We start from the raw sequence: 23,855 nt of genomic DNA, 5'->3' as shown, positions 1-23,855 counted from the left end.
TCTGTCACCATCTCTTGCTGTACAGGATTGCCTGTCCTGCCCTGTGCTGAAGGGATGGTTGATACTGAAGTATTTGAGTGCAGCCTGAGCAGTCAGGTGAGAAATTAAAGTTGATTAAGGTGAGTCTTTGTGCCACTACTCCAAACTTCATAGTATTAATGGTATCTATTAAATAGTATCTATGTTTTAGATGGCTTCAGTTACAATTACTATTCAAGGTAGAATATTACCCATTCCACTACACACTTTACTTGCCATGTTTATTAAGTAAATTACATTAAAGATGCAGCTGCTTCCATTACACACAAATAACTTTGCACTTAACATTGTGATAGTGTGCTAACAGAGGAAATGCTGTTAATTGCCACTTAAAATTAGTCTTGAACAGTTTATTTTTCTGCAAACATCTTGACAGTTTTCCCCTGGAAGAACATGTTTCTTCTTGTCAATTCTGAAGATTCCTTCTTTGTACTCTCAGAGGAAGTTGGAAAAAATATAAGGAGTCAAGTGGAGCATTTCAGATGTAAGATGCAAAGGATTTGCTTTTTCCATTACAACACTGCACCAAGGAAAAAACCCATCCCAGGCTCAGCTGAGAGAATTCTTGAGTGCTTTGGAATGGCATTCCAGGGGGTGTCAATCAGTTATATTTTACACAGTATGTGAAGCTGGTGCTCTAAGTGTAAAATTGGGCTTCTTGGGAGTCAAGTATAAAGAACAGAAACAAGCTTGTGATTTTGAGACTCAGGAAAACAACTTTGGAGGGTTTGCATGGCCTTGGCTTACAGAGAAAGTACCAGGAGTGCCAGTTTTGAGCTCTTGGTTCAAGTGTTCTGAAGGAGCCTCAGAGCTGCAGCAATACCTGGTGATCATCATCCTGTCAGGCAGGGAGCAGGGCCTTCTTTGAAAATGTTACCTGACACCAACATTTTTGTCTTGCATTTTTAGCAGGGTTTGGAGCATAACAATATTTTCGTGCAGGTGCTGTGTTTCAATCAAGGGTAGGTGTATAATGAGTGGAAATCTCTGCTTTGCCCAACTTATGCATGTTTCATGCGTTGGCAGTGATAGTCATGCAGAAAATAAATTACACCATGTCAGACTTGGTGCTGCTGATCAGAATGGAGACAACTGGTGCTGCATTTTAAGCAGTCACAGTTTTTGACTTCCCACGTTTCTCCCTGCACAGTTGACTGAGCCATTTCTGTTTAAAAAGCTAAATTTTGAAGAGTATGCAAAAAACATTTTAATAGGATGAAATCTTAAAGCATAGAAGCTCTAGCTCCAGTCTGACCTATTTTAACCTTATGTGCCACATAAACTATTTATATTTTCCATTTTTAAGCTGGCTACTTTTTGGTAAGCTTTGAACTTAATTTTATGTATTATATGCACCATTTTCTAACCCAGCTGTATTTATTGAGTCTTGAAACTTTAAAACAAACCACCTACTTGCTACTGAAGTGTACAACTAAAATGCTTGCCTCCAGCAAAGACTTAATCTTGCCTCTGGTACTTGTGCTATGCCCAGATTAAGAGCTCTGGTGGTCTTTGTGAAGTCCACACCATATGTTTTTAAATGGAGAAAAAAATGTCAATTAAATGGTGCATCTTGTCACTGTCACCTCCTGCAGATGGGCTGCCCTTGTCAGACACACACATGAGGGAGTTCTTGCACTACCAAGCCCTCATTCCTCCCTCTCAGCAGGACTGGGAGTTACTGTGCTGGATCAGGAGTTTGTACCAACTCAACTCAAATAGAGGGCCATAAAATATTTGCATATTTATTGGCTGTTCTGGTCAAGATGAACTTGAGGCGTGGGTATGGGGCAGGGTGGATTTCTTTGAATGCAGCTTTTTCTTCAAATGCCTTGCTGTTCATCTCTTGTGTGTTTTTTGAATGAGTGCTGGCACCTCTCAAATAATGTACACAAATACAAAATACCTGGTGAACCTGCAAATGCTTTGTAGTGAAATTTGAGGAAGTTCAATTTTGCTGATTTAAAGAAATGGAGATGCAAATTTCCTCATGACAGTGCCTTCTAGCAGAAAATGTGTAGTGTCAGATGTGGTTAATCTCAGAACAAACTATAAAAGGGGTTAAATTGTGTACTAGATTAGGAAAATACTCAGTATTTTACCAGTAGTGCTAGAATAGCAGGCATCTACTTCTGACAAGCTGACAGACCAGAGAATTGAAACTTAATGAATCCTAATGCTTTCTGTCATGTACTTCAATTTTCTCAAATTATTTCTCCAATTAGTTCTAGTCTTTGTGAAGGCATGATTAATGATAATTAATACATTCTTATAATTTGCATATTCAATCTCCAGCGTTTCTAAAATAATACAGATTTGTGTATGTGAGTGAGGCTGGTTTGTCTGTTATTACTTTGGGGTGCTGGGATTTTTCAGATTTTCAACTTTGTATTTCCAGTTGAACAGGGGGATTAAAATGGATGCATTAAGGAGTTTAGTGTGGTCTCTCCAAATAAATAATTTGGACATAACCCAAGGCTTCAATCTTTCCTGTAAAGATGTTTTCCTCCTTAGTGGATAGGTAAGGAATATAGGGGTACAAAGTTATTGTCGGGAGTTCAACTCATCCTGCATCAGCTTTGGGAAACATTTCCAGCTGCAGTGGGACAAAGCTGGGTAAATTCTGGAGGAAATCTGCTTTTCAGAGGTTGATTTTGGCTTGTTTATTTTATTTTAGAGTCTCTATATGCCTCCTTTATGTTGTCATTAATTTTGTTTTACCCTTGCACCCATGGCAGGATTTATCCAAATAAATAATCATACAAATTTTGCATTTAAAATTAGTAGCATGAGATTTTGAAAGTCCCTGTTTTTTTGTCTGCACAGAAGCTCAGGTTTTCCATGCTGCTCTGCAGGTATCCAACATTTGACTCATTAAAACAAACCCAAAACCTGCCCCAGCTCTGGGAGCCTGCAAGAGTGGCAGGGTCTGTGTGTCTGAAATCAGCATCTCTTTGGGTAGCTCAAGAAATCCTTTTTGTTTAGATACACTTCATCTGAGAAATGGAGTGTTGGCAGTTTCAACTACTTTTTAAATCAATAAATACTTCATTCTAGTTGTTTTGCCACCCAGATAAATATGTAGTGTTTACTGGGGCAGTGTGCCCCAGTTAGATTCACCTCTGAATATTCTGTACAAATCATAATTGAAGTACTTAAGGAGAGTATAAAAACTGGCTTTACGGAAGAATTGTCCTGAAAAAAATAGTGTGGGTGTTCAGAATGTGTTGATTTGGTAACCAAGGTACACACTCAGCAGGAGGCTGCAGTTTTCCAATAAGGTATTGGAATATTCTGGGCAATTGGAAAACAAGGCAAAGGTAAAAAGTGCAGGTATTTTATCACTTTAAAGGAGAAATGTTTCAAGGACCAGGTTTGGGTATTTTTTTTTTTTTTTTTTTAATAATCAGCTGTTGAGGGTCGTCCATGTGGTATAAAAGTAAGCATTTTTAAGTTGGGCCAATTTTGTGTAATAAATACTCAAAGTTACACTCTTGGTCATAGTCATACTATGAACAGTTCTTGTATTTACTTTGTCAGTGCTGTCAAAAGGATCCATAATCTTATTGCTTGTTTGCAGAAAGCAAACTAAACATTTGTTCTGATTTCCCTGGATAAAAACATGTAGGGGAAGGTGCTATTGCACTGAGATTATCTTTAACATAAAGATAATAATAAAATAAACCTAGTTTGTGTTTTTGCATTAATTACAAAGACGGAAAGAAGTTCTTCCTGCTGTATTTTTCTTCATTGTTTAGAAGGAAGAATTGAACCTAGGGCTGGCTCAGCAATGTTCAGTGCCAGTGGGACAGCATCAGGAATTAAAATAAGCTTTATTTAGCTGTATGTAGAGATTCTCACCACAGAACCATCAATAGTGCTGTCATAATTTTGTAATCTTTGCTTGCTTCTTGTAGGGCTAAACTTGGTGCAAATTGGCTTCTATTCCTGCAGTTCCCCGGGGGTTAAAGAGCTGGGAGGGCAATGCTGCCCTGGAGGGAGGCGAGGGGTGAGGCTGGCACTGCTCACCTGCCACAGCCACAGTGCGAGGGGTTGTCAGCAGCTCTTTATTCAGAAGTTTGGCTTGGATCCTGAAGCTGGGGTGAAGTGAAGGAGGGCACCCCAGTGCCCACCCCAGTGCCCACCCCAGGGCAGTGGGAGCAGCTGAGCAGCCAGAGGAACAATGGGGCCCTTGCAGTTTGCTGATGTTGTGATTGTTTTCTTGTACATCAACAGAAGAGTCGTCAAATAATGGATAAGCAGAGGGCGATGAGTGCTTTTATTTCCAGTGGATTTGGGTTGGAAGGACTTGGTCCCTTTCACATGGTAGGTCAGATATTAGTTCCCATTTGTACCTTGCAGAATTTATTTTGTCTCCCTCTCCTGGCTATCAGCTGCTGGGAGTGGGTGAAGGGGAATGACAGTAAGGGAGAGATTCTGGCTGTGCTGGGCTCAGTAACCTGTTCCTGAGTGGGTGGGGGCAGGGCTGCTCTCACTGCTCTTGGGAAGAACTGCAGAAATCATTTGGAAGGGAAGAGAATCAATCTTTAGTCCTTGCTGACATCATGTGCGTCCTTCTGCAGCCTGGAAAAGGGATTTGAACAAAGACACATGGAAGAGCCTGGTGTGATGATGGTTTGTTTTCTGAAAATGTTGGTTTAGCAGAATATTGCCCTTATTGCAGAAATGCCTGAGCCAAATGCACGTGCACATTGTGAGCTTTAATGTGCTTTTGTATCCTGCAGTAGATTAAAATGTCAGTCAAATTCTCCATATTTCACAGTCCCCTCAAGTCCCTGGGGAAGGTGCACATGTCTTATGTTATGTATGTCCCACCAATAAAACAACCCTCTAGGAGGAAATCTGTGCAGGCCATACAGCAAGATGTCAAATTAATTGCACCAAAATAATGAGTTAGCACCAAATGCTAATTAAATATTGATGGAAGTCATACTTTCAATTATCTTCATTATGGCACAATGTTTTATGTAGACATGAAGTGCTGGGAATGTGGGCATATATTATCATTAATCTTGTCATACAAAAATATTAGTAATTTCTCAAAAATCCACTGTAAATGTGCTGGAGGTCCATGTTTAGTATCTTTTTGACAGAGTAAAGTTTTTGTTTTTCTTTTGAAGGAGCAGGGCTGGAAGGGCCAGGCTTGAGCTGGGGAAGGACAGAGCTGCAGGGCAGCCCAGCAGAGGAGTGCAGTGTGGCTGACAGCAGGAGATGGAGCTGAGGCAGAGGGGCTGGCGAGTGAGATGTGACACTCTGGGACAATGGGCTGGCGAGTGAGATGTGACACTCTGGGACAGTGGGCTGGTGAGTGAGATGTGACACTCTGGGACAATGGGATGGGAAAAGCCGCTTCCCTCCCTGTGTGCATTAACACTAGGGAAAAAGTCTTTTAAACCTAAGAAATTAGAGGATTTTTAAAAGAGAAGGACTTCATTAGTCAAAAACAAAAGTCCAGGGCTATCTAGACTAGAGACTAATTAAAGAGTCCCAGGAAGAATCACATCCAAAACCAGTTCTAATTGCAGTTGCCTTTGTGGAGGATGGACAGAATTTACCACATAATTCACAGATGAAACAGGTACTAAAGTGTGCAGTCTTGCTGCTCTCAAGTCCCTTTGAGCTCTTCTAGAAAAACAAAAAGAAAACTACCCCCAGGACCCCCAAAGTCTTCCTTGAAAATGCTGTCCTAGGAATTCTTTTTATTTTAAATGAAATTTCTTTTTCATCAATCAATAGAATGCATAAACTGAGGTGGAAATTAGTCTTTCCTGCAGACTTTGAGGAAAAGTTGTGCAGGACTGCCTTGGTGGGCATTCTTTTCCAAGCTGGACTGGAAAAGAGGTCCTCCTGCCATCTCTGCATGAAGAAATTGTAAATTTGTGCTAGTTTGCAGGAGAAAAAAAAAATTAAAATGCTCCTTTTGTGCCTCTTGGCCATAACTGGCAACTTTTGCAGCAGGTGAAGGATGCTCACGGCAATGACTGCATGATGTGCCAGTGTGTGTCTCCATGGGCAGAAAAGATTCCTGTTGGAGGAGTGTGAACGTTCTTTGTCACTCCTGAGAGCACAGAGAGGCTGAGAGTGGAGCCAGGTGGGCGACCATAATTAGGGAGGAGAGTGTGAAGCTTTTTATTGCAGTGGGTGCAGCCTTAGTGCCATTGCCTAAGTGTAAATTGTTCCTAAAAGATAACTCTGAGATTACTCACCTCGGAATCTCTGTGAGTCCAGGGAGAGGCATTTTCAAATTACCAGTGGTGAAGTGTGGCAGAGCAAAAGGAGCACTTGAGCTAAGAACAGCTAATGCCCAGCAGAGCAGAACTGCAGCAGCAGCTGCTGGAGGTAATTCTGTGCTCATTATAATGATTCCAACTTGTCTCCAAAACTATCACTTTGCAAGTATCCCTCATCTGAAGTGCAGAGCTTCCCCAGACCATCAGAATAGAATCTCTCCACATCCTGAGCATGTGAAATTAATGACTGAATATTATGCCGAGAGCCATTTAATTAAAAACACTTTCATTAATAATGCAGTTGGAGAGTGTATGTGTGTTATGTAATTAAAGATAGTACATCAGTAAATGATACTATGCAAAACCAATTCAAAAAATTCAAATGAGTTGGTGTAGCATCAGGAACTTAATTCAAGTGGGAATAAAGTCAGTGTGAAATAAACTCAAGAGTTTTTTCCTGGAGGCTGAAATTAATCTGCTTCTGGCAACACAATTCAATACTCATATTTTAAATAAGGGGCTATGCTTGTTTTAAAGATAATTAGAGTGGTGAATTAAAATAGATTTCTCTCTCCCCTCTTTTTGCCAGATATAAGTGCCTCCTAATGTCTGGACACTGCTGAGCCTTGCTGACCTGGAGGATGTGGGCAGCCCTGCACGCCATTCATCTGTGCTGCTGGTTTTGCTTGGAGCACTCAGATTGTGCTTGGCTGTGACAAAAGTCTGTAGGCTTGGTATTTGTAGTATTTGTGGTATTTTTATTTTAAAACCGAGTGTTGGAAGTGAAAGAGGGAGGTTATTCCCTCGGGGCAGATCAATCTCCCTGTGTGGCATTGCCTTGAAGCAGCTGGGTGAGCTGGTGTTGTTTTTCCTGGGCACTTTGGCTAATCCAAATCTTCCCCGATTGAAGTCAGAAACGCCTCAGTTAAATATATCTGACATGAGAAGTGGATTGGAATTAAGTAGCTCTAAGTACCATTTAATAAATAGGCTCGCTTATCATCTTCAATAAGGCAACTTGAAATAGTTTTTAATCCTTTAGTTTACCTGCTCAGAAATCTGTGTTAAATATTCTGTGCTCCCAGGTTAGCAGTGCTCAGCATCACCTGCTTCAGACACTCCTCCACCACCTCTTCTTGTAAGGACTACTGCTGGCTTAGAATGGACTGACAGCTCCTCTCAGAGCAGTTTCCTGCTAAGCCAGAACGTGTTCTCCTGTCCAAGTTAAATGGACTTGATGTGTTTTGAAAACCTGAACTGATTTTTTTTTTTTTTTTTTTGGTCATTCTCTAGAGCACCATGGTGCGAGTTGCATGTCATCAGGGGCTTTTGAGATGTGGGCAGAGTGAAAGTGCTCTCCACCCCTCTAAAACCTCATAACTGGCGTGTTTCTCCCGTGGCTGTTTGGGTGTTTATCAGTTCAATCACAAAATAGTTTGGGTTGGAAGGAACCTTCAAGACCTTCTCCTTCCAAACCCTGCCATGGGCAGGGACACCTTCCCTAGACCAGGTTGCTCCAGGCAGGATCTCTAGATCCAAGATACCAAAAAATACCAAGTCTTGTTTTCTGGGAAGCAACACTGACTAAAAGTTCCAAGCAAACACCTCGATAGCTTTAGGTGGGGGTGGTGTTTTTGGCCATTTTTAACTTCAGGGCTACTTCAAATAACCTCCAAGTCTCATGTTTCACTATTCTCTTTCCTGGCAATTTGGAACCAATTATAATGTATCACCTTTCAGGAAGATCACCAGCTTATTTGGAGCTGTTAAGATAAGGTGGCCGAGGCTTAATTGGTCTGTAATGATGAAAGAGCCACGAATTGTCTGGGAATGAGGCAAGAGAAGGACGAAATGGGATTTTCATCCTAGGGGGCTGAAATGCAGGGCTGCCAAGGGCAAGGGAGCAGGTGAGGACTGAATGCTGGTCTGGGATCAGGCTGCCAAAAAAGCTGCCTTGTTTTCCAAGGATGGTTTACATGAGAGGCAAGGGGAGCACTGGGGTGTCTGGGAAAGGGTTCCTGGGGCAGCTGTTGCTCCTCTGTCGTGGCTGTGCTCAGCTCCTGCTGATGCCTTGTGAAGGCTGACCCAGAACAGAGAATAGACAGAGCTAAAGAATAAAAGAGGGATTTATTAGGAGGCCTCAATGGATGCACCTTGGGCAGCACAAGAACCCAGCCAGGGCTACACCCAAGATGAACCAAAATGGACAACCAGTCATGAGGTGTCTCACTTTACTAGTGAACCTCGTGGTCCCCATGGCACCAGTGAGGCTGAAGAACTCCCAGCAGGATGTGCCCACTGGTGAGGGCTGCAGGGAAATCCGAAATCTGAAGGTCCAGAGGACAAAATTCTTCAGGGGGAAAAGAAGAAAAAGCATATTGGAGTTGTTTATCCAATTACAGTTTTAGGTTATGAAGTCCCATCCTTCTTGTTTTTCTCTTTTCAGTCCATGCTGTTTATGCTCTTGGGGCTGAGATTTGGATCATTTGTCTTTGGTCCCCAGCTAGAGAAGAAATTTTTGTCTCCCTGCTCTGTGAAGAGAGCTCACCATCCCCTAATATGAAGCCTAGACTTACACACTAAAGCAGGACAGAACCTGAAAACTATAAAAACTAAAACCTGAGGCATCACTGCCATCAGGCCATGTCCTGTGGTGCCCCTGCCCTGCTGCCATGGCCCAGCTCTGGGTGTGGTTCTAAGTCTGGCCTCCTGACAAGCCAGAAGAGACCATGGTGTCCCAAATCCCTGCTCTGCTGGCAGCTGGGAAAGGCAGTTGAGCTTCTGCCTTGCACAGGGGAATGCCCCTCACCTCTGAGCCTCAGCTCAGCTGGGTCTGGCTCAGGGGTCCCAGATCTCCGAGCTGGAAGGGAGCAGGAGCATCTCTGAGTGCAGCTCTCACGTGCATGGCCCATGTGGGGGTCTCACCCATGGCCTGATCTCACTGCATTTTCCATAAAGTGAAGAAAATACATTTAAAAGTCCCTGAAGCAGTGGAGCTTTTTTCCCTCTGTTCTGGCTTGAGGACAAAAGCAGATTTCCACTCCTGTTGAATAGGAAGGTGCTGATATTTCTTTTGGAGTCTATTTTAGACTCCCAACACTGTTTATGCAGGTAGGGTTTTTTCTTCTCCAGCTAAACTGTTTTCCCATGACTGTAATTGCTTTTTAATTGGGCTGCAGCTGGTGCTGGATTTGTGCTGAGTTGGAGACTGAATTACATCTTTGAAAATAGCTTTTTTTTTGTGATTTTTTTTTTTCCCCTTTCAAAACTCTGTTAGGATGGCTGGGGTTCTTCCTTGAGGGTGCCAACAGCTCTGGCCTTGCTTCTGACTGACAACCCCCTGGTATTTGGGGCTGCAGAGCTGTGCCATGGAGTTGGTGGCAGCAGCCTTGGCTATGTCCTGTGGACTCTGCTCAGTTCCCATCACTCCTGGCTGCAGATCTGAATGGGTTTTGCAGCCCCAAGCTCACCAACCCCCAAGGGAGGCATGGTTTGACACCAAGCAGGATATTTCACGACAATTCAACTCCTCTTCTGTAAACCCACCTGATTTGTTAGCTCCAAAACAAAAGGATGCTGCTCCTGATGGACAATGTGCAGGAGGTGCTCACGAGGGAGAGGTGGGAATGGCAAAGTCTTGTTTTTCAAACTAGACACCCTACAGCTAAAAATCTACTTGATTGATGTGTGTTTCATTGAGCTACTTAGTGTAGAGCAGCTTGTTATTGTCTTTTCAACTGTGCAAATTTGAATAGAGACAGTGCTAATGACGAATCATTATTATACTATAAATAAAACATTATCCAGATTATGCTGGTCAACAGAGCATAAAACAAATAGCAAATTCTAATGTCCTTGAATTACAATTTAAAAAGAAAAGCAGCACAGGATGCTGATCTGCACGGAACACAGTTGCTTGGTTGCTGTGAGAGATTTTCCAGTTGCCTCAGGATCATCCAGGGGTTTGCTCATTTGCAAATTCACCCTAAAAAGCAAATGTGCAACCCCAGGTAGCTCATGGCACACGGGGCTCAGCTCTCTGCTGTTCTCTGCCCTGCTGCCCCTTGTGAGGGCCTGGCACTGCCTCGTGGTCCCCATGGCACCAGGGAGGATGAAGAGCTCCCAGCAGGATGTGCCCACTGGTGAGGGCTGCAGGGAAATCCGAAATCTGAAGGTCCAGAGGACAAAATTCTTCAGGGGGAAAAGAAGAAAAACCCCGAGCTGTTACTTCCTTCAGTTGGAATGATTAAAAAACTGTGGATGTGCACGGTTCCTGCAGCTCTGCACAGAGTGCTGGCTAAAGAAAAAAGCTGAGGCTTTGTATGTTTGTCATGGATGAGCTTTTTTATTGGAAATTTTTCATGTTCTCCCCATTGGGTGGGGAGAACAACAGGAAATGTATTTAGCAAGAATTTTATATATTTAATATGAACTCCGCAGGTACAGCCCCCAACCTGCCAAAGTTCAGGAAGTGCTTCAGGCACAAGGTGGGATTTTGGGGTGTCCTGTGCAGGGCCAGCAGCTGGACTCAATGATCCCTGTGGGACCCTTCCACCTCAGGATATTCCATGATTCTATGAATTTTTCACTGATACCAATGTGTGCAAAACTGTCCTGTGGCGATTGGGATTAAATAAAGGCTATATAAAACCTGTATATTAAAAACTTCTAGATTAAGTTGCTGTAGTCATAAATTGCCATTGCCCACTCAAGACGCTTTTTAAAAATGGTATTTAATAATTCAAGTTTTTCTTTCAAAATCCTTTGAATAAGAGCCATAATAGCAACAATTTGAAACTTGTCTGAAACAGTCACCTGCTACATAGGAAAATGTTTTTAAAAACACGGCCTGTTTTGTGTGAAATGAAATCACATTTAGTTTTGTTTACATGGGCAGCATGACATCTGACCTAATCAAGCCTGTCATCATTGCACTGTATTTTGCTTACCCTGGTGGTTGCAAATAATTTCTTCTTAAGCAGATTTTGACTGCAGTAAGAATGTAACCAATTTTTTTTTTATGTTTTCAAAACTGATCTGAAAGAAAAACTGCAGAAAAATGGCAACCACCTGCATTTAAGCTGATTCATAGAGTATTGTGGTTGGAAGAAGAGTGGTGAGGACTCGGTGGCTGTGATGGAGTTTGGTACCACGGCTCCTCCCTCTGCTCCTGCTCCAGCTGCCAGGCTGCTCCTTGTGCCAGGGCTCATGGGAGGAGACCAGGGTAAGATTCTCCCAGGGCTTGTCTTTGAGGCCTGGAAAGCTCAGCCTGGGAGGAGGAGAATCCAGCTCCCCTTTTGATGAGGAACTGAGCAAGGGCTGAATCAGCAGCGAGCTGCCCTCTCTCCCAGGCTGTTCCTGCTCGGGAATGTTGTCCAATTTAAACTTTCCCCCTCACTTTTAATGGTACCTGGTGCAATTATTAAACTGTTAAGGATTGCCTTTGTCAAAACACGTGCTTCATTTCTCAAATCTCATGGAATGCTGCTGAACCTCCTCTGCCTAGGCTTGTACACAGTTCACTATAGCATACATTTAAATATCTCCTAGGAAAACAAATTCCAGCTGGGCAAAAATGTGCAGTGAAATGTTGCTGTGCCTTAGTTTTACTTTGTGTTCATACATGCAACATTTAAAACTAAACATCAAATGGGCCACAAGCAAGTGCCAGATTTAATAAATTCTCTTTATTTACATACAAATACATGTACACATATGTTCTGCATATGTACACATATTTAAGTGTATGTACATACATGGTTTCCACATACTCTACAATAAATAGCATGTAGGGTTTTCTTTTAATTGCCTACAGTGCTGAGTAAAAATGCATGGCAATAAAATCATGGCTTACAGCTAAGTTACAAAAGCACCAACCACTGAACTCATAGCAATAAATCCAAGCTCATGTACAGCTGGGGCGAGGACACGCTATACAGAATACAAAGTAGACCAAATAGGAATTGACAGGAATAGGCAAACTAAAAAACATCATTATAGACCAGGAGAGACTCTGTATGAAATAAGATGAAGGAAAACATTGAGATTATTGATCAAACTAAACCACACATTTAAATTTGTCAGCTAAAGAGAAAAACAAATCACCCAGTTAGTCGTATATTTTTAACAGAGTAATTTTTTTTGTGTGAGTCTTTACCAAGGAAATCAGAATTAATCTCATGAGTGAGTCCTTCCGAGCTGCCACAGTCACTTGTCTGTGTGCACATCACCAAACAGTATTTCAATAGTGCTTTATTTAAGCTGTGTGTAACTTCTTGAACCCTGTGTGCAAGTCTGATTGGAGGCAATCGGCACTTCCTCAGCCAGCTCCTTCCACAGGACCTGTGACATCGAGCTGTCACCAAGGAGCAGGAGAGCAGATTGGCAGCAGATCAGTACCCAGAGAAAGCACAAGGGGTGCATGGCCAGAGCCAAAACCACTCCTGACTGCAGTGGGGCCACACCTGGTGGAGCACAGCCATGGCTGGAGCCTCCCTTGCACCAGCTGCAGTGCAGGGAGCTGGTTCTGCCCTGGGGGACAGCCTGGATGAGTATTTATGTTAACAGTTTCAAATGTGCTTTATGAGGTGAAGGTGCATATATTTTTGTTGTTCTCTCTCTTTGTCATGGCTGATACTTTGACTTAAGCTGAACAGTGCAGTGCTAGGGGAGCAACTGGTGCCAAGAAAGAGAAAGCTGCTTGTTCAGGTATCATCCTTGTGCTGTGATGTGTTTTCCTTGCTGCACTTTAATGCTCAGGGGCTGGATAGTAAAACACTTGCTTCCTTTGCCTGGAAGCCAGCCCCTGCTACAGTTCAGAGAATCACAGAATGGTTTGGGTTGGAATGAATCCTAAAGATCTTCCAGTTCCAAGCCCCCTGCCATAGGCAGGAGCACATTTCACTAGACCAGGTTGACTTAAACAGAGATTATCTTTTTCCCAGGTATTTATAGATTCTCTGTTGCTGCAAAGCTAATACTGGGGAATGTGTGCTTGTGTGAATGTGTGAGAGGACTCAAACCCAGTGGTGGGCACGGGAGGAAGGAATGTGTACCACACGTGTACACCTGTAGTGTCTAATAAATTAAAGCTCATCAAGGTCTAATTACATCATTGCATATCCATGGGTAGGAAGTCTGAAAGAAGAACTACTGACTCTTTACTTCAATGAACACCTACAGCTACTACAACTCATAAAAATGCAGTTTATTTCCTTTTTTATCAAAGAATTAGCACTTCCTCTCAATATTTGGACTTGACTACATGAGCCCTCTGTGTAACATTCTTTATGAAATCAGTGGGAGAGCTGTTTATTTGAAGTTTGAGTATGAGCAGCTTTGAGGCCACTTCATCATTTGTTCTTTCTTATTGTCACCTAAAGTTCCCAATCAGAAATAGGACCTGCTAAGTGCTGTCCAATTCAAGTAAAAGACAATTTCTCTGCCATGGAGTTGTTTAAAAAACTGATCTTTAAGATCAGTGTTCATTACAGATATAATTTTGTTTGATGTTTTCTTGTGCCTGCCTGGCAGTTTCCTTACGAAGGATGAGAGCGCTAAAATGCGACGGCCTCAAATGAAAACGACTGTTACATAAACAGCTGGATTAGTTACGATACAGCACAAACACAGCTACAGTTTTTAGAGACTTTTTAACCTGATAGGAAAACATATTCTTCTCCAAAAGGTTAATGGGAATGCTCATTTTTGTGAGTGACCCCCAGCCCTGGGCCGGGTCAGCCGGAGGACAGGTACGGCATCTCGCTGTGGTAGTTGTAGTCGGGACAGACCTTCTGCACCAGTTTGTAATCTACGCTGTAGAAAGCGATGTAAATGCAGATGACTTTGAAGGGTTTGGAACACAACCAGGAGACATGGCTTTGGGTCTGTTCTTGGTAGCAGATCTTGGAAGGGTCAAAGTTGCACAAGGCAGTTTTTTTAGCGCGGTCTGTTTTCTCGTATTCGATGCGGCAGTTGAAGGACTTGGACTCCTTGGTCTCCAGCGTGGACTGTGGGGATGGTTCAAACTCCACCACTTTGGAAGGTGGCACCAGGCTGACAGAAACATTCCCCAGACCCGTGGAGTTGTGTCGGAAATAAACGCTGAAGGTTCCGTTGCCGTGATCAACGATTTTCCCCGTGATCAGGAGGTTCAGCTTTACAGTTTTGATGTTGGAGTGGAAGTCACCCCATCCAAACATTTTCTTGAATTTCCCAGTTTTTACTATAGGTCTGCGTTTAGTTCGTGCCAGAGATTCCTGAACCTCCGTGATGTTGGACAACCAATCCCAAAAGTTTTCTATGGTGTCCGAGTAGGACACCTGGCCGTGTTTCAGCACTGGAGATGGTTTAACAAAGAGGCGTAGAGGGTTGATGATCCTGGAGTGAACCACGTTGTCAACCAGTGTCTCTGCAGCATCCTTGTCTTCCCAGTCCAGCACGTCTGCGGCTTGCACGACCCGCCTGGTGTCACAGAACACCTGCTCCGAAACAGAAAGGGAGAGCAGTGTGAAGGGGGGAAATAACACAGCCAAGACACAGGAGGAGCCATTCATATTTATTTTTATACCCATAGGGTCTGAATCGGTCACATGGACCACTGCAATGAGAAATTTCTACTGTTCTATGAAAGGTCAGGGATTTTACTCAAAATAGCTTATGGAAGATGCAAAAATCTCAGTAGGAGACATCCATGGGGATAAGCCTCTGGACAGGCTGATGGCTGTGATGTGCAAGAGCAAGCCCCATGCTCACAGATTTATTAGGTGAATACCTGACTAAGGAAAGTGGAAACCCTAAAGACCAAAGTGGCCTCTCTGCTAAAAAATGGAGTGAAATAGAACAGCATGATTTTTCAGTCCCTTCCCTTTTCTCCCCACAACCTTTTAGCTGGTTTAGGCTTAAAATCCTGTTCTGTTGGTGTAATTGTCTCCTAAACCATTCATTGCACATTTGTCTTTTCTGGTGTTGCTTTTTCCATTTGATCCAAACTTAGTTTGCACGTTTGTGCCCTTAGTTTGACACAGTGAACATGGCCTTGTTTTGGTGTGCTGGTTTCAGCTGCACAGCTGCCTGTGCTTAGCACAGCCTTCCAGAAGTGTTGAGCATTCCCAGCCACACAGCACAGCTCAGTTTTAAGATTCTTGACAAGGCCAAGCTGAGTCTGCAATCAGAAAGCAAAACCTCTTTCTAGTAGTGACAGAATGGCCTTAAGATTTCAGAGTCAAACACACAGATCTCAGTAAAATTTCCAACTCAGTGGAGACACACATTTCCCAGGTGTGTTCTTCCTGCTCTCTGGCAGAGGAATCCTTTTGGAAATGCATAATTCGAGTGTATGATCCAGAGGTCAGAAGCAAGATCTGTGTTTCAACAGGATAGAAATGATTATCTGACTTTTTAAGTCCTTTAAATCTTGAGTAGAAGCTTTGGAGAAGGCGTTTTTAGGGTCTGTTCTGTTTAGAACTGCCTTACACGGTCATCCTAATGTACAAAAGAAAAACTTTTTCAGCTGCGTCTATTTCTACAAACCGTGTGAACAGAACAAAGAGATGTTTAAAACGGGAAGAAGAAAGGACACTGTTGTCCTGCCCGTGTCCCTGGTGACAAACTGCTGCTGGCCCTTCCTCCTGGCCACTGATCCCACAGTGCCAGGATCCGGGTGGTGGATCCCAATATAACTAATGCAGGGATGGGGTTTTACTCTCCACAGCAACATTACAGGCTGGAAGTTTGCATAAGGCAGCCAAAACACGGAACGCAAACATGGAATGTGTGGGATGGAATTTTGTTCCTTGTGTCTCATGAGGGAAACATCAATCCTGAGCTTGCTTTTCCTTCTGCTCCTGATCCCAAAGGGTCTTCTACACCTCTGGTTCCTCACAGGGCTCTGGTTTTACAATATCCAGCTGTTATTTCTATAAATTGCAATTTTTCATTTTATAATCTGGTGAAGATTAGAAACTCCAAAGCCCTTAATCTTCACTAGGGCCTGTTCTGCAGCAATAGGCTCCAAACCAGAGCCCAAACCCACTACTACTATCACGTGTCCTTCCTGATCACCCCTAATGCAGTAATTAAGATGAAATGTGCAACAGCAGCAACATTCACAGCTTGAATGATAAAGGGTGACTATCACTATTGATAAATCATAAAATCACAAAATGGGTTGAAAGGGGTCTTAAAGATCACTCATTTCCAAACCCACTGCCATGGGTAGGGACCTTCTCATCTGGCTTTGAACACTATCAGGAACCTGTTCCAGTGCCTCATCTCCCTCACAGGAAAGAATTTCTTCCTAATAACTAATCCAAACCTGACCTCCTTCATCTTAAGGCCATTCCACTTGTACTATCACTTATTTTTTACTAGAAATAAATCCATGGCTGGGTGGAAATGCAGTAGGCCAGGTGTATCTGCAAAAATACCTTATTTCCTTCTTCAGATTAAAAGTGGGGGAAGAAAAGAGAACAGTGATCTTTCTCAGCCCGAGAACTTGTATGTCAACTTTCTGCCTCCATCTTATTTTTTTTTTTTATGGCTGAGCTAGGAACCCGGGGAAATAGGAGATTCTAATGGAAACAGTGACAGATGCTGATCTGTACCAGGCCAAATAGCTCTGTCATAATGATGCTGGGGGAAACATCACTTCTGCTGTGATGGAAAGTTCCTGGTGAAGCTCTGTCATGTTTATGTGTGGTTCTTCAGCCACTCCTAAGCCTGTCACCAGCCCAGGATCAGCTGTGTGATGCTGAGAACGCTGGCCATGTGCACTGCCAAGGAAATCACTCCCCTGCTGCAGAGAAGTGACTCTGCTCACATGAAGCAAGAAGTGCTGCACACGTTCACCTATCCCAAACCTGACCTGAGGCCTTGAGAAGCACAAAAAAGAGGCTTTTCTGCTGCATTTCTAGATTAGAGCTGGGCCCAGGGGCCTGGTAGTGCTGGAATACCAGAAACTTTCCTCATTTGCATGGCTAAATGAAATGCTATTTAAAATGCTAATGACCACTCAAACCATGGGCACCTACAGCTGGTATTGCTGTTAGTAACTGAGAGGGAAAAGTGGTTGGATATTTTAAGGTGAAATGTAAGGACAGGAAGCTGTTTTGTTAGAGGGGAATCTGGCTTTGCTGGTGCCTGCACCCAGCTCTGACTGTCCTCTGGCAAGGGCACAGGAACACCCTCAAATATCCTCCTGGGCTACTTGTCTTCTGCAAAGCTTATTGAAATCCTGCAATGGCTCCTTGGCTTTTCTCCCCTCGCCTTTCATGAGGGGATGCAGAGGACATTGAGCCATGTGCTCAGTGTATGTCTCTTCTGGGGGCTCTCACACCTGATGAGATGGCAGAGTGCTGCTTTCCCAGGGGTGCCTTGCTGAAGGCTCTGATAGGAAAAGAAGAAATATGTGGGTATAGGGTTGGGGATGGCTGAAGGGTGGGAAACATTAATGCATGCAGAAGCCAGGCAGGTTTGCCACATCAATAACATCAGGGCACAAGTATTTCAAGCCCATGATGGTGAAATCACAGAATTGTGCCTTGCTATACTGCTGCTACTTTTATTTATGTAATTGTTACACCAAATGAGGTTTACTCATGGAGTAACGAAACACACCCCTGGAGCTACAGTGTCCTGGGCTATTTCATGTGGCAGCAAAACAGCTTTCATAAGGAATGTGAAATCATTGATAAATTGAATTATAAGAATCTAATACTCCTGTTTAAGGCCCAGACAGCAATTCCTAGGCACTGCAGAAACCTGTACTTTACACTTTGCTTGAGTATCTTTTTCCTCCTATTTTTTGAAGTATTTTGCAAGGCTGTAGGATTCTCCAGTCTTGCACAGCATTAATTCTTGACTCTGCTCCATCCTAGTGCTGTCTTGTTCCACTAATTTCATTACAGGAGTGAGATTCAGGAGCTGACAGAATTTCTGTCATCTCAGAGGGCTGCAGGGAAGGGACCTTGTGTCTGGGGGTGGGGGGGTAAATTGGTTGTGTTTTGCAAATATTGGGTAAAAAAAGAATTTAACAAAGAACTGCTTGGTTCTGCTCAGTGCCTGCCGCAGCAGCAGGAAGGAGGGGACACTGCTCAGAGATGTGAACAGTGTTTGTGCTTTTGTAATGTAAAACCTTTGAGGAGTGCAAATTTTTGTCCTGTTTTGAATAAAGCTTGAACTCAGCTCTAACACTTGGTTTTTCCCAAGGCCCTTCCCTCGCTGGCTGCATTTTGCTGTTAGTGAGGAAAGGCCAATGGCTTTGTTCAGCTGTTTATTCACATTGGTTAGCAATTTCCGGGCAATAAAAAAAAAAATCTGTATTAAAAGAATGCAGCACATGCTGGAAAAAAACTATTTCCTCAGCATCTTTCCATTTCACTATAATGCATCACTATAGTGAAAAATATTGCTGGTAGGGTATTTGAAAAACACCAGCTTAGGGAAGTTAGTGTATCCATTTGAACAGATGGCTATTGCTGGAGTTCTCTGCTGCACTGGTGTTTTCCCATTCCCTCCAAGCCATCGATTTCCTAACAGAAATCACCTAATCTTTTTCCCTATTACAGAGGCTGTAAAATGGCACCCAGTTACCCTAAAATTTCCATTTGCCTGTAGATATTTTCCAGTAAGAAAGACAACCATGGCCCCATCCATAGCACATCTCGTTCACTGCATAAACGGTGAGAACAGCTCAAATCAGTGCAGCGTGGTTTATATTTATGGAGTTTTAAACTTCAAACCTTTGGTTCTTCCTGTGCCCTCCTCTAAAAGATGGTCACTGCTCTTCAAACTCTCCCCCTTCCATCCTGATCATGGTGGAGCAGCACAGGGTTAAATAACATTCCCTGTGAGCTATTTTTGAGAAATGAGCTGACACTGATGAAACACTGCTATCAGTAAATGCTCTGTTTTCTCTGTTTGCCCAAATTAGGGTTCATTTGGAACTCACTGCAGTGCCTTTCTCTGTGGGCAAGGCACTAAATAAAAGCAGGTGTCCCCATGCAAGAGTTAATAGTTCTGGTGCTTTGGGAATTTTATCCAGGTTATTCATCAATCACCAGCAATCATTCCTTTAGCTTCACCCCTGCCAGGAATCATTTAAAAACTCTCAGCAATTAGCTGGAATGAATTGGTCTGTTGGAATAAACAGCTCTGAAGCACCATTCTGCTGCTCACTGGGAGCTTTTTATCCCGCTGCTGGAGAGGAGGGCTACCACCACTCCTCTAGCCCCCAGTTTCACCAGTCAAAAACTCATACTGGGGGATGATTCCAGTGGTCTCCTCACTCTTTGCTGCTTCCATGCCCAAATGTCCCATGTGTTTACACTTGTATCCCCTCTGCAGCAGCACAGGACACCTCTCTGGGTTCCCTGTGCTGATCTTGGAGCCTCACAGGCCATGAGATAATGTGGCCCCATCAAATGGCTACATAAAAGCCCCAGTTTGAAGGGGGGTGTGTGTTGGGGAAGAGAAATAACTCTGCTTTATCAGTTTGAAAATTCAGTGATTTCAATGCATTTATCAAATTTTAAATAATTTATGTCTTGACAGGGCTTATCAATTTTGCAAAGCACACACATTAACCAGATACAATGATCTCATATTAGCTTTTTCAGCATCTTACACTGGAGCCCAGAAATATTAATAAAAACTCAGCCCATCATCAATTAAATGGAAAAAACCATAAAATTGTGTTCCATTATAGTCTTTTAGTCTTTTTTTCCCTCCAAGAAAATGATGACGGGCTCCAATAATTCATCACAACAAGCTGAGCTTGAACTTTACTGATTATTAAATTTTTTTTTCAAAGACAGAGGCTGTGGAGGGTTTTATGGCTGCAGATGTGATTGCTGTCAGGAATGCTGTGAAGAATTTGGGAGTTAAGCAATATCTTTCAGCAGGACTGTGTAAGAGTGCCATGTTTGTTCCATCCAGTCACAGGTTTATTTTTCAGGATGCTGTGGAGCTGCTTTGCAATGAAGCAAAAAGGCCGAGCTGGATGCGGCTTGGAGCAATCTGGTCCTGTGGGAGGTGTCCCTGCCCACCATGGCCTGGGGCTGGATTTAGATGAGCTTTAAGATCCCTTCCAACCCAAACCCTTCTGTGATTCTCTAATCCACCAAGCACTGAGCTGATGGGATGTGTATATCCAGAAGAGAGGCTGAACCTTGTAGCTGGGGGTGCCCTCACTCCTCAGGCACCCAAAATGCCTTTCTAGGCTCTACAGCCTCGTCCTTGCTAAACTGTAAGTAAATAAACACTAGCAGGATCTTGTGCCTGACTCTCTCTCTTCTGGGACAATGACTGGCTCTTCAAAACACTCTGGTGCAAAGATGAAATTAAGTCACAAATTCAGAGTTCACTTGCTTGATTTCTGTTTAATTTTGAGCCCAATGATACAGAGGGACTGTGGGGTTCAATGTGCCAAATCCAGCAAAGATATCCCCGAAGGGGGGAAACTACAGAGCTGGGAGTCAGGAGGGCTGATCTCTAGCTGGACAGTGGCAGAGTTCTCAAAATCCCCAGACAAGAAGCCCCCAGAGATGTCCTCAGACTTCTCAAAATCCCCCAGACAAGTTAGGGAGGTTACAATTTAGAAATCTTTAGATGCTACTACAACTTTCTTTTACTCGGGGAAGGTAGCCAGAAATCCCCTGTTCAATAACTAACAGAATATTTTAACAATTTTACCCAGCCTTTTGCAGTTAAAAATACAATGAGAAGATGCTTCAGCAGAAAAGAAAGCCTTCATGATTGAACCTTGCAGCCCATTAGATTTTCTGCCTGTAAACAGAATCATTGAATCATTAAGGCTGGAAAAGCCCTCTGAGATCACTGAGTACAACCTGTGACCAAACACCACCATTTCAATCAGCCCATGGCACTGAGTGCCACATCCAGGTTTCCTTAAACACTTCCATGGATGGTAACTCCACCACCTCCCTGGGCAGCCCACTCCAGTGCCTGATCACCATTTCTGTGAAGAAATTCCTCCTAATGTCCAACCTAAGCCTCCCCTGGCACAGCTAAGACCATGACCTCTTGTCCTGGTGCTGATTCCCTGGGAGCAGAGCCTGATTTCCAGAGCCTCTTTTTCTCCAGGCTGAGCTCCCTCAGCCACTCTTGGTGCTCCAGACCCTTCCCCAGCTCCGTTCCCTTCTCAGGATGTGCTTCAGCCCCTCAGTGTCCTTCCTGAATGGAGGGGCCAGAACTGGACACAGCCCTCGAGGTGTGGCCTCACCAGTGCCCAGTCCAGGGTCCTGCTGGCCACGCCATCCCTGGCACAGGTGCCAATGTCACCTGGCCACACCTGGGCTCACTTCAGCCACACAGGACCACTGAAAGGAGCTTTGCCATTCCTCCTCAAACCATGAGAGGGAGAAAGATCTCTGTCACACCTGCATCCACCTAAAGGCCAGCGAAGGTACAGGTAGAAATCTTTAGTTCAAATGGGAATATGAAATGATAACATCCCAATAAGCCACAGACAAAACTACAAATCTAAAAGGGGTATGTTGAGAGAAATTTCCCAGATACAATTCCATTGCATATTTTTTAAATAAAATTGACACTTCAAACTCAATATCATATTTTACAGGGGGAAAAAAAAAACCCACTTTAAAATTCTCCAATTTGTGCAAGCAAGCAAAATCCTATTTTACTAAAACAGCACTTCAGTAAAGAAACAAAACTGGGAGGAAGAAGCAGCAGAAGAAAAGAGTGAAAATTAAAAATAAAGCCTGCAAAGATTTCCTATTTCAAAAATGTGCCTTTTTCACAACCCTGACAAGTAGTTTTAGGTTATCTGAAGTGTTTCCTCCAGCCGCAATCGGATAAATTGCTTAGAGCATAGATTGCTTTTAAATTATATCCATGCATTGAATTGATCTACCTTTTTGCTGAGAGAACAGAAAAAATGTTCTGAGAAATGTTTCTTGCCAAAAAATGTGAACCAATTCTCTTCTTGAAGACTTTGAGTTTTTGGGTTCCCCTCCCCCCACCTTAAATCTAAATTAGAGATCTCTGAGATAAAAATTAGGTCTCTTATTTTTATGTGTGTTCGGGAACAACTTTTACATTTTTTTCTTAGATATCACTAAGTAGTTTTAGTTCTTCACTATATATGAGGCATTCTGGAAGGGTGGGGTAGTAACAGAAATGTAAATCTTTCTGTGAAGGGTCTGAAAAAATACTGTATAAAAATATCAAATTGAGATACAGCAGATACAGAAAACTTAGATTATTATTATTATTATATTAGCACCAAATAGGCCCACTGATTCTCACTGGCTTTTTCAGTCACTCTGTGAATTTTCTTGATATTCAGGCTGAATTCTCACAATCTATTTTGCACTGAGCTTCACTGCTACTGTAGACACATGAACTGTCTTATGGAACTGAGATGTGCTATTAAGGTGGAGATCTGGCATTTGCTTATTTTTAGGGCCATTTAGAAGACAATCCTCTTCACCTGGAAAGCCTGTGAGATGTGCCAGGTTTTTCAATCTTCACTGAAGTTGTGCTGCTTGCAGGTGCAGCTCATGGAGTCATTTAGGTTGGAAAAGACTGTAAAAAACATCGAGTCCAGCCATTGATCTGGCACTGCCAAATCCCACTAATCCTTGTCCCTAAAACCCAGGGCAGCCTGCAGGACCAAACCCCAACTCAGCTTCTTGTTCCCGCAAAGGGAAGAGGGCACGCTCAGCCCCTCTGCCAGGCTGGCTCCTGCCGACCAGCCCTCTGCTGAATTTTACAGTTAATAATTTCCCTTCCTGCTTATTCCCCTAATGCCTGGGAGATTTTGCTCCACGTTTGCCAGATCAGTTCATTAAAATACTAATTTCAAGCAGTAATTATCTGCGTGTGAGGAGCGGCACTAGCGCTGATGCGCTCTCAGCTGCAGGAGATGTCCCGGTCAGATGCTCCAGTCCCTGGAAGCTCTGGGCAGGAGCCACCGTGGTGCTCAGCTGGAGCCTGGCTGGCAAAGATTTCTGGGGGGGGAATGTTTTAAGAATCGCCGTTCACGATGAAGGCTGTTTTGTGAATGGAAAACCGCTGGATCTGTTAGAAACGAACCTGACTTTACTGAAGTTGTCATGAGGGTTTTTTATGCCTTGTAAAGTTTAAATTAAAAATCAATTATGGAAGAGCCCTTAATCTCCTCTTTGGAGTTGTTTTGTGTTTGGATGTGAACTCTGAGACCCCGATGACCTCTCTCAGTGTGAAATGTGACACAGCAAAGGCTGGTTTTTCTCTCTTCCCACTCATGTGCAATTATTCAATTTTTTACTGCATTATGAAGAGGAGAGTTTTAATAATCGAACCAGATTAAAAGAATGAAAGAACGCTTCTGATGAGTTACAAACAAAGAGAAGCTGTGCATTTCTAGCAGATTTCAAGCTCTGTATTATTACGAGTAAGAGATGATTAACAAAGAAAAATATTACAGTTATCTACTCCCTTTGAGAGCTTAACTAATGAACCTCTACCAGCTGCTCTTGAAAAATCAGTAACACTATCACTATCAATTTCAAGACAAAGCACAGCTGACAGATGTTTGAAGTG

The 23,855-nt window shown here is 43.1% G+C and overlaps 2 protein-coding genes across 2 annotated transcripts in view; one reads left to right on the top strand and one right to left on the bottom strand.

Annotated features, from left to right (window-relative positions):
- SPOPL (speckle type BTB/POZ protein like) overlaps positions 1 to 1,000 on the top strand; it is a 34,589-nt gene extending 33,589 nt beyond the window's left edge. Inside the window, exon 11 of the mRNA XM_021548629.3 lies at positions 26 to 1,000. Coding sequence (XP_021404304.2) covers positions 26 to 50 — 25 coding nt within the window. The 3' untranslated portion in view covers positions 51 to 1,000. The remainder of the gene's footprint in view (positions 1 to 25) is intronic.
- A 10,958-nt stretch (positions 1,001 to 11,958) lies between these two features.
- The window catches only part of NXPH2 (neurexophilin 2), a 35,385-nt gene continuing 23,488 nt past the window's right edge, over positions 11,959 to 23,855 (bottom strand). Inside the window, exon 2 of the mRNA XM_021548684.3 lies at positions 11,959 to 14,770. Within this exon, the coding sequence (XP_021404359.2) occupies positions 14,027 to 14,770 (744 nt within the window). The 3' untranslated portion in view covers positions 11,959 to 14,026. The remainder of the gene's footprint in view (positions 14,771 to 23,855) is intronic.

This window comes from Lonchura striata, chromosome 8 (genome assembly GCF_046129695.1).
Source record: "Lonchura striata isolate bLonStr1 chromosome 8, bLonStr1.mat, whole genome shotgun sequence".
NCBI lineage: Eukaryota > Metazoa > Chordata > Aves > Passeriformes > Estrildidae > Lonchura > Lonchura striata.
This window is presented reverse-complemented; position numbering and strand designations above follow the sequence as displayed.